Here is an 11654-nt window from a genome sequence, read left to right on the forward strand (position 1 = left end):
CATGTCCTTATGCAGGTCTAGAAACCGACCATGTCCTTACCCAGGTCTAGAACCAGACCATGTCCTTATGCAGGTCTAGAACCAGATCATGTCCTTACGCAGGTCTAGAAACAGACCATGTCCTTACCCAGGTCTAGAACCAGACCATGTCCTTATGCAGGTCTAGAACCAGATCATGTCCTTACCCAGGTCTAGAACCAGACCATGTCCTTATGCAGGTCTAGAAACAGATCATGTCCTTATACAGGTCTAGAACCAGACCATGTCCTTATGCAGGTCTAGAACCAGATCATGTCCTTACCCAGGTCTAGAACCAGACCATGTCCTTATGCAGGTCTAGAACCAGATCATGTCCTTATGCAGGTCTAGAAACAGACCATGTCCTTATGCAGGTCTAGAACCAGATCATGTCCTTATGCAGGTCTAGAAACAGACCATGTCCTTACCCAGGTCTAGAACCAGACCACGTCCTTATGCAGGTCTAGAACCAGATCATGTCCTTACCCAGGTCTAGAACCAGACCATGTCCTTATGCAGGTCTAGAACCAGATCATGTCCTTACCCAGGTCTAGAACCAGACCATGTCCTTATGCAGGTCTAGAACCAGATCATGTCCTTACCCAGGTCTAGAACCAGACCATGTCCTTATGCAGGTCTAGAACCAGATCATGTCCTTATGCAGGTCTAGAAACCGACCATGTCCTTACCCAGGTCTAGAACCAGACCATGTCCTTATGCAGGTCTAGAACCAGATCATGTCCTTACGCAGGTCTAGAAACAGACCATGTCCTTACCCAGGTCTAGAACCAGACCATGTCCTTATGCAGGTCTAGAACCAGATCATGTCCTTATGCAGGTCTAGAAACAGATCATGTCCTTATGCAGGTCTAGAAACAGACCATGTCCTTATGCAGGTCTAGAACCAGACCATATCCTTACGCAGGTCTAGAAATAGACCATGTCCTTACCCAGGTCTAGAACCAGACCATGTCCTTATGCAGGTCTAGAACCAGATCATGTCCTTATGCAGGTCTAGAACCAGACCATGTCCTTATGCAGGTCTAGAACCAGATCATGTCCTTATGCAGGTCTAGAAACAGACCATGTCCTTACCCAGGTCTAGAACCAGACCATGTCCCTATGCAGGTCTAGAAACAGATCATGTCCTTATCTAGGTCCAGAAACAGACCATGTCCTTACCCAGGTCTAGAAACAGACCATGTCCCTATGCAGGTCTAGAACCAGACCATGTTCCTACGCAGGTCTAGAACCAGACAATGTCCTTATGCAGGTCTAGAACCAGATCATGTCCTTATGCAGGTCTAGAAACAGACCATGTCCTTACCCAGGTCTAGAACCAGACCATGTCCCTATGCAGGTCTAGAACCAGATCATGTCCTTATGCAGGTCTAGAACCAAATCATGTCCTTATGCAGGTCTAGAAACAGACCATGTCCTTACCCAGGTCTAGAAATAGACCATGTCCTTACCCAGGTCTAGAACCAGACCATGTCCTTATGCAGGTCTAGAACCAGATCATGTCCTTATGCAGGTCTAGAACCAGACCATGTCCTTATGCAGGTCTAGAACCAGATCATGTCCTTATGCAGGTCTAGAAACAGACCATGTCCTTACCCAGGTCTAGAACCAGACCATGTCCCTATGCAGGTCTAGAAACAGATCATGTCCTTATCTAGGTCCAGAAACAGACCATGTCCTTACCCAGGTCTAGAAACAGACCATGTCCCTATGCAGGTCTAGAACCAGACCATGTTCCTACGCAGGTCTAGAACCAGACAATGTCCTTATGCAGGTCTAGAACCAGATCATGTCCTTATGCAGGTCTAGAAACAGACCATGTCCTTACCCAGGTCTAGAACCAGACCATGTCCCTATGCAGGTCTAGAACCAGATCATGTCCTTATGCAGGTCTAGAACCAAATCATGTCCTTATGCAGGTCTAGAAACAGACCATGTCCTTACCCAGGTTTAGAAACAGACCATGTCCTTACCCAGGTCTAGAAACAGACCATGTCCTAAGTCCAATGTCAGCTACCTAACCCATGAGACTGACTGGTGTCCGTCCTCTCCGTTTGGGCCGCCCCAACCACAAAGCAACCATGCCGTCTTCAAACCCCAAACTGTTTCCACATGTTAAAGTTGTAAGGGCTCGACATTTACAGTCTAAATGTCTCTAAATGTCTCTAATTGTCTCTAAATGTCTCTAAAAGTGTCTAATTGTTTCTAAAAGTCTCTAATTGTCTCTAAATGTCTCCAATTGTCTCTAAAAGTGTCTAAGCTTTCTTAATCTCACTGAACGTCTCCTCCCTCTTCAGATGATGTCACAATTGGACAGCCCCCCCGCCGTCCCCCCCCGCCAGCCCACCTGTAAGCTCCTCCCCCCTCGTTACTCCTCGTCCCTATCCTCCTCATCCCCCCCCGACAGCCCCCCTCGCTGCCCCCTCGGGAACCCGTCAGCTCTCCTTTACACCTCCTACCCCCCCCTCAGGGCCGCCCCCCCCGCGGGGACCTGCAGGCCTTCTTCCCCTCCTCCTCCCCGCCCCCTCTGCCCCCCCTAACACCCGTCACCCCCACCCCCCAATCCAGGAAAACAGCCCTCCCTCTTCTCCCCTGGACGGCCCCCCCGTGCCTCCCCGACACAGCGTCCCTAAACTTCCCCCCAAGACGTACAAGAGGGAGTCTCTGAGCCATGCCCCCCCCCTGCTGGACATGCCCCCTGCGCTGGAGGAGGCGGGGCTCTGAGCTGATTGGACAGGCTGGAGGAGGCGGGGCTCTGAGCTGACTGGACATGCTGGAGGAGGCGGGGCTCTGAGCTGATTGGACAGGCTGGAGGAGGCGGGGCTCTGAGCTGACTGGACAGGCTGGAGGAGGCGGGGCTCTGAGCTGATTGGACAGGCTGGAGGAGGCGGGGCTCTGAGCTGACTGGACAGGCTGGAGGAGGCAGGGCTCTGAGCTGATTGGACAGGCTGGAGGAGGCGGGAAACTGAGCTTACTGGACAGGCTGGAGGAGGCGGGGCTCTGAGCTGATTGGACAGGCTGGAGGAGGCGGGGCTCTGAGCTGACTGGACAGGCTGGAGGAGGCGGGGCTCTGAGCTGATTGGACAGGCTGGAGGAGGCGGGAAACTGAGCTGACTGGACAGGCTGGAGGAGGCGGGGCTCTGAGCTGATTGGACAGGCTGGAGGAGGCGGGGCTCTGAGCTGATTGGACAGGCTGGAGGAGGCGGGGCTCTGAGCTGATTGGACAGGCTGGAGGAGGCGGGGCTCTGAGCTGACTGGACAGGCTGGACAGGCTGGAGGAGGCGGGGCTCTGAGCTGATTGGACAGGCTGGAGGAGGCGGGGCTCTGAGCTGATTGGACAGGCTGGAGGAGGCGGGGCTCTGAGCTGACTGGACAGCTGATTGGATCAGAACAAACAGGAAAAACTCTGATCCAGTCGGAACTGAGAAAACTAAAGATCATGTGCTCTTATTGTGAAAACCCAACTGCTTGTTTCCTGCAGAGCGTTGGAGAACATTGATGTGTGTGTGTTTCTGTGTGTGTGTGTGTGTGTGTGTGTGTGTGTGTGTGTGTGTGTGTGAGGAGCAGAGAGGATTGTGGGTACTGTTTTGCTTGTGTTTCTCTCTGGTAATAAAACAAGGGAATACACCGAGCTCCACTGTCTTTATTTTATAATTTATTATTTCTGTCATATGAATAGTAGGGGGGGGGGGGGGGGTAGCATCATGCTTTGGGGGGGTTTCTGCACATGGGACAGGGGGACTGCACTGTATTAAGGAGAGGAGGACCGGGGCCATGGATTGGGAGATTTTGGGGACCAACCTCCTTCCCTCAGTTAGAGCATTGAAGATGGGTCGAGGTCTTCCAACATGACAAAGACCCGAAGACCACAGCCAGGAGAACCAAGGGGGGGCTCTAGAAGAACCAGATCAAGGTTCTGGGGGGGCCTAGCCAGTCTCCAGACCTAAACCCAATAGAGAATCTTTAGAGGGAGCCCAGAAACCTGACTGGTCTAGAGAAGATCTGTGTGGAGGGGGGGCCAAAATCCCTTCTGCAGGGTGTCAGACCTGGTGAAGGACTACAGGAAACGTTGGAAACAAAGGCTGCTGGACCAGATGTTAACATGGATCTTCTCAGGTGTCAAATACTTATTTACAGCTGTATTATACAAATAAATAGTTAATAAATCATACATTGTGATTTCTGGATGTTTTTTTAGATTATGTCTCACAGTGGACATGTCTCTCACAGTGGACATGCACCTACGAGGACATCAGACCCTCCATGATCTCTAAGTGGAGAACTTGTTAAATAGCAGAGTGTTAAAAACTTATTTTCCTCACATCATCTGTATATGTATATGTGTATATATATGTATATACTGTATATGTGTGTATGTTTATGTATATATGTAAGTATATGCATATATATATATATATATATATATATATATATATATACCGGCCACTTTATTAGGTACCCCATGCTAGTAACGGGTTGGACCCCCTTTTGCCTTCAGAACTGCCTCAGTTCTTGGTGGCATAGATTCAACAAGGTGCTGGAAGCATTCCTCAGGGAGTTTGGTCCATGTTGACATGATGGCATCACACAGTTGCCGCAGATTTGTCGGCTGCACATCCATGATGCGAATCTCCCGTTCCACCACATCCCAAAGATGCTCTATTGGATTGAGATCTGGTGACTGTGGAGGCCATTTGAGTACAGCGAACTCATTGTCATGTTCAAGAAACCAGTCTGTGATGATTCCAGCTTTATGACATGGCGCATTATCCTGCTGAAAGTAGCCATCAGAAGTTGGGTACATTATGGTCATAAAGGGATGGACATGGTCAGCAACAATACTCAGGTAGGCTGTGGCGTTGCAACGATGCTCAATTGGTACCAAGGGGCCCAAAGAGTGCCAAGAAAATATTCCCCACACCATGACACCACCACCACCAGCCTGAACCGTTGATACAAGGCAGGATGGATCCATGCTTTCATGTTGGAGACGCCAAATTCTGACCCTACCATCCGACTGTCGCAGCAGAAATCGAGACTCATCAGACCAGGCAACGTTTTTCCAATCTTCTATTGTCCAATTTCGATGAGCTTGTGCAAATTGTAGTCTCAGTTTCCTGTTCTTAGCTGAAAGGAGTGGCACCCGATGTGGTCTTCTGCTGCTGTAGCCCATCTGCCTCAAAGTTGGACGTACTGTGCGTTCAGAGATGCTCTTCTGCCCACCTTGGTTGTAACGGGTGGTTATTTGAGTCACTGTTGCCCTTCTATCAGCTCGAACCAGTCTGGCCATTCTCCTCTGACCTCTGGCATCAACAAGGCATTTCCGCCCACAGAACTGCCGCTCACTGGATGTTTTTTCTTTTTCGGACCATTCTCTGTAAACCCTAGAGATGGTTGTGCGTGAAAATCCCAGTAGATTAGCAGTTTCTGAAATACTCAGACCAGCCCTTCTGGCACCAACAATCATGCCACGTTCAAAGTCTCTCAAATCCCCTTTCTTCCCCATACTGATGCTCGGTTTGAACTGCAGGAGATTCTCTTGACCATGTCTACATGCCTAAATGCACTGAGTTGCCGCCATGTGATTGGCTGCTTAGAAATTAAGTGTTAACGAGCAGTTGGACAGGTGTACCTAATAAAGTGGCCGGTGAGTGTATATATATGCATATATGTGTATATATACCGATACCCTGGTCCACGCTCTGAACCAGTTCTATTTGTTATAGTGTACCGAGCACCTGGTCCAGACTCTGAACCAGTTCTATTTGTTATAGTGTACCGAGCACCTGGTCCAGACTCTGAACCAGTTCTATTTGTTATAGTGTACCGAGCACCTGGTCCAGACTCTGAACCAGTTCTATTTGTTATAGTGTACCGAGACCCTGGTCCAGACTCTAATTGTAGGGGATTTTAATATTCATGTGGACGATGAGAATGATAGCCTTAGCACTGCGTTTATCTCTCTATTAGATTCTATTGGCTTCTCTCAAAGTGTTCATAAACCGACTCACCGTTTTAACCACACCCTCGATCTTGTTCTGGTGTATGGTGTTGAAATTGAACATTTAATAGTGTTCCCACAGAATCCCTTCCTATCTGACCACTGTTTGATAACTTTTGAGTTTATACTGCTGAACTACACGCCGTTAGGCAAAACCTCCTATACAAGATGTCTATCTGATAGTGCTGTAGCTAAATTTAAGGATGCGATTCCGTTAGCATTTAATTCATTACCAAGTCCCAAAGTAACGGAGGACTCCTATGCTATTAGTCCCTCCCAAATCGATCATTTTGTTGATAGTGCAGCAGGCTCGCTACGAATGACTCTAGACTCTGTTGCCCCTCTAAAAAAGAAGATAATAAAACAAAGAAGGTTAGCTCCATGGTATAACACTGAAACTCGCAAATTAAAGCAAATATCGCGGAAACTGAGAAGATCTGGCGCTCCACCAAACTGGAAAATTCTCGTTTAACCTGGCAAGATAGTCTTAAAACGTATAGGAAGGCCCTCCGTAATGCCAGAGCAGCGTACTACTCGTCATTGATAGAGGAAAATAGGAACAACCCCAGGTTTCTTTTCAGTACTGTAGCCAGGCTAACAGAAGGTCACAGCTCTACTGAGCCAAGTATTCCCAGAGCTCTTAGTAGTAACGACTTTATGAGGTTCTTCAACGATAAAATGATAACTATTAGAAGCAAAATTCACCAAGACCTGCCTTTAACTGGCTTATCTCTAAACTCAGGAACCTTAGAAACAGCTGTAAAACCAGATATATGTTTAGACTGCTTTGCTTCACTTGATCTTTATCAATTTAATTCAATTATTTCTTCATCTAACCTCTTCAGAAACCCTTGAAAATATATGCTTTTCTCGCCTAAATTTTGTACCCCCAAAAAAGTGATGCAGTTTCCACATGCTTCTGCCCTCTGATGACCCTGAGGTCATTGTGAACACTCTCAGTTTTTAGTTTCTAGTGGCAGTGTGACACCAGGCCTTACTGACACAGAGCTACAGAGGTTAGAACACAGAATCTCTATTTCCGTCCAAGTAAATCATCTGAAAAATTAATAAAAAGCACTACTGTAAGCATATTACAGGTGCTATATACTAACATAGTACCCTAGCCACATGTCTCAACTTAGAACAGAAAGGATCCAGAAAAAATGACTTAGAAAATGGATTTTATATGAATGTATTTCTACAGATATGTCTTTGCGTTTTTATTATTTCTTATTTCTAAAAAAGCCCAAAAAGTGCAAAATACAATACTTCTGAAATACAAAAACACATCTACATCACTCACACACATACCTGAAAGAACTACATGCATAGATTTATAGGAATAAGTAATCATAGTTTGATGAAATGGTGAAATGCCATAAGAAGGCAATATTTTTGCTTTGACACAGCTGGAGCCATCACAGGGTTACATTTTTCTGGTCATGTTTGGTATCAATCAACTCGTCTTCTTATTGGCTACACAGGGAGGCTGGTTTCATAATGTTTGGTTGTAATTGGATAGAATAGCTGTCAATATTTAACCAGGACCCTCCTCTGTAAACACTGCGACTTCATTGGCTTCGACAAAGGATTTCTCAGCTTCCAGTGGAGGGATTGGCTAATATCAGCTGTCACTCAACTCCTTAGACTTCAAGCTATCGAGATACAATACAAGATACAATGTGGCTGCTTCAGGACAGACGGCAGAAGCGATCAAAGTCCAAAAATGATGGACTGTTCAGCTTTGTTTACGAGGAAACTCGGCCAGAATCTACCAGATTGTGAGGGGACCAGCTTGTTTTGGATTAAAAGGAATGGATAGACTTATTCTTTGAACTGTTGGCGATGTAGGAAAAAAAAGTTTATGACGATCTTTCACCGCTGTGGATAAAGACACGAGGACAAAGGTAGGGATGCAGCTCGACTTTAGACAGAAACGGTGCAGAATCTTTCCGTGTTTCTTTACTTCATAGCGTATTATAAGTCACCTTATGCTTTGTGTGTGGGCCCAATGGAATCATGAGACTTTCAGCTTTCAAATGATGTACTGCATGCGCGGGTTTGTGACGATTTAATGCTCGCAATTCATGAATGAAGAACACGTCTCTTAAAGTAAAGACACGCACCGGCACCGGGACAGAGCTCGCGGAGAGGCAAAACCATCGACCTGCCTCTTAGACCCCATCCCGACTAGGCTTCATCTAAACCACCAACCTGCCTCTCAGACCCCATCCCGACTAGGCTTCATCTAAACCATCAACCTGCCTCTTAGACCCCATCCCGACTAGGCTTCATCTAAACCATCAACCTGCCTCTTAGACCCCATCCCGTCTAGGCTTCATCTAAACCATCAACCTGCCTCTTAGACCCCATCCCGTCTAGGCTTCATCTAAACCATCAACCTAACTCTTAGACCCCTTCCCAACTAGGCTACTTAAAGAAGTTTTACCCTTAGTCAACACTTCTCTACTGAATATAACCAATTTGTCTTTATTAACAGGCTATGTACCACAGCACTTTAAAGTAGCTGTAATTAAACCTCTTCTAAAAAAGGCCAACCCTGATCCAGATGTTTTAGCCAACTATAGACCTATATCCAACCTTGATCCAGATGTTTTAGCCAACTATAGACCTATATCCAACCCTGATCCAGATGTTTTAGCCAACTATAGACCTATATCTAACCTTGATCCAGATGTTTTAGCCAACTATAGACTTATATCCAACCTTGATCCAGATGTTTTAGCCAACTATAGACCTATATCCAACCTTGATCCAGATGTTTTAGCCAACTATAGACCTATATCCATCCTTGATCCAGATGTTTTAGCCAACTATAGACCTATATCCATCCTTGATCCAGATGTTTTAGCCAACTAGACCTATATCCATCCTTGATCCAGATGTTTTAGCCCACTATAGACCTATATCCATCCTTGATCCAGATGTTTTAGCCAACTATAGACCTATATCCAACCTTGATCCAGATGTTTTAGCCAACTATAGACCTATATCCATCCTTGATCCAGATGTTTTAGCCAACTATAGACCTATATCCAACCTTGATCCAGATGTTTTAGCCAACTATAGACCTATATCCAACCTTGATCCAGATGTTTTAGCCAACTATAGACCTATATCCAACCTTGATCCAGATGTTTTAGCCAACTATAGACCTATATCTTTCTAAGATTCTTGAGAAAGTAGTCGCCAAACAGCTGTGTGACTTTCTGCATAGCAACAGCTTATTTGAAGATTTTCAGTCAGGATTTAAAGTTAATCATGGAGTCCCACAAGGATCTGTGCTCGGTCCAATCCTGTTCACTTTATATATGCTTCCTTTAGGCAGTATTATTAGGAAACACTCCATAAACTTTCATTGTTATGCAGATGATACTCAGTTATATCTATCGATCAAGCCGGATGAAACTAATCAGTTAGCTAAACTTCAAACGTGCCTTCAGGATATTAAAACCTGGATGAGCTGTAATTTTCTAATGTTAAACTCAGATAAAACTGAAGTTATTGCTCTCGGACCCAAGCACCTCCGTGACGCATTATCCAAAGATATAGTCACCCTGGCCTCCAGCACCACCCTGGCCTCCTGCACAACCCTGGCCTCCTGCACCACCCTGGCCCATTTAAATCCATGTTTTCAAAACCCAAACCTGAACCTTTGATAAATGGCACAGTGTAGGAAAGCTGAGCGCAAATGGAAAAAAGACAATCTGCAGGTTTCTTATGACATTTTTAGAAAAAATTTATGCATTTATCAGTGAACTGTTAAAGCTGAGAAGACCAAGTATCTCTGATTTTATTTCAAATAATTGCCACAAACCTCATGTTCTTTTTAAAACAATTAACTCGGTTCTTGATACGCCCCATTCCGTCTACCATGTAGAATCCTCTGAGGCTTGTGAAAAATGTCTCCATTTTTGTGTGTATAAGATTGCCTCAATTAGCGCAAGCACCTCACATCCTGCTTTTGACCCCTCCATCTCCATTGAGTGTGCAGCTGTTTTCAACCGATTTGAGTCTGTGTCCATCTCTACTCTCAGTTTGTCCCACTGATATTGTCCTGCCTCGCCTTTTTAAAGAGGTGTGAGACACTATTGGACCTAGCATCCCAGAAATTATAAACAGCAGCCTTACTTCAGGTTCTGTACCAGTCTTTTTTAAACAAGCAGTGGTGCAGCCACTAATCAAAAAAACAAATTTGGACACATCTGCACTTTCAAACTATCGCCCTATCTCTAAACTCCCTTTCGTCTCGGAGATTTTAGAGAAGGTTGTTCTTTTACAGTTGCAGTCGGTTTTAGATACACATGGTGTTCTTGAGGTGTTCCAATCTGGTTTTAAGACATTTCATAGCACTGAATCTGCCCTTTTAAGAGTTTTTAACAATCGTTTAATCTCAACTGATTCTGGAGATTATGTAATTCTTATTTTACAGCAGCATTTGACACAGTTGACCACAGCATCCTTATTTCTTGCCTCGAGCATGGCGTGGGGATTAGGGGCACTGCCTTAGCGTGGTTTAGGTCATACTTGTCGAACAGAGATTTTAGAGTCAGTTTTGGTGGCTCTATTTCACTTTCTGTGTCCCTCACATGTGGAGTTCCACAGGGTTCGATTCTCGGGCCAATTCTTTTTCACTCTATCTGCTTCCCCTTGGATGTATCTTAAGAAGACACAACATCAGCTTCCATCTTTATGCAGATGATTCACAAATCCACCTGCCCATCAAGAGAAATGATGGTAGTTCTTGACTGTTTTAATGATATTAAAGCCTGGATGGCCTTACATTTTTTAAACTTTAACGAGAGTAAAAATGAGGTCATGGTTTTTAGACCTAGTGGAACCTCTGATGTCTCACAAATAGACCTGGGCATTTTTCAACCTTATGTTAAGTCTGTTGTAACAAACCTGGGTGTAAAAATGGATTGTGATTTTAAAATGGAGAAGCAGATCAATTCTGTTGTGAAAGCAAGTTTCTTTCAACTGAGGCTTCTTTCTAAGCTTAAGGCCTTTTATCCTTCACAGACTTTGAGAGGGTTATAAATGCTTTTATTACAACACGCCTTGATTATTGTAATGCTCTTTATGGAGGTGTTAGCCAGGCCTCCCTCTCTCGACTACAACTGGTTCAACATGCTGCCAGTCGTCTCCTCACTGGAACTCGTAAGCGAGATCACATCACCCCTGTCCTTGCCTCTCTTCACTGGCTCCCAGTTACTTTTAGGATTGATTTTAAGGTTTTATTGTTTGTTTTTAAAGCCCTTCATGGACTAGCTCCAGTCTACATCACTGATCTTTTGAAGCCACATACTCCTTCAAGGTCATTAAGGTCTGCAAACCAGTGTCTACTTGTTGTCCCTAAAACACGGCTCAAGAGTAGAGGTGATCGAGCTTTCTCAGGGTCTCCATTAAACTCTTGTTATGAACTGATACTATAAATAAAACTGAATTGAATTGAATAAGATATAATAAATATATGATTCATGTTTCCAGTTGCTGCTGCTTCCTGTTTTATTAAAGAAAACTGATCGGTTTAAATATTATAACTTTCTTTCTATTCATCCGACTGATGACATCAGCAGGTAGAGGGCGGGAC

At 45.1% G+C, this 11654-nt stretch overlaps 1 protein-coding gene across 1 annotated transcript in view; it reads left to right on the plus strand.

Annotated features, from left to right (window-relative positions):
- The window catches only part of sos1 (son of sevenless homolog 1 (Drosophila)), a gene marked incomplete at its 5' end in the record, with an annotated part of 50654 nt that extends 47352 nt beyond the window's left edge, over positions 1-3302 (plus strand). Inside the window, 4 exon segments of the mRNA XM_032508539.1 lie at positions 2337-2451; positions 2454-2630; positions 2633-2776; positions 3162-3302. Of these exon segments, the coding sequence (XP_032364430.1) occupies positions 2337-2451; positions 2454-2630; positions 2633-2763 (423 nt within the window).
- Between the last annotated feature and the right edge of the window lie 8352 nt (positions 3303-11654).

This window comes from Etheostoma spectabile, unplaced genomic scaffold, assembly GCF_008692095.1.
Source record: "Etheostoma spectabile isolate EspeVRDwgs_2016 unplaced genomic scaffold, UIUC_Espe_1.0 scaffold00008247, whole genome shotgun sequence".
Classification (NCBI taxonomy): Eukaryota; Metazoa; Chordata; class Actinopteri; order Perciformes; family Percidae; genus Etheostoma; species Etheostoma spectabile.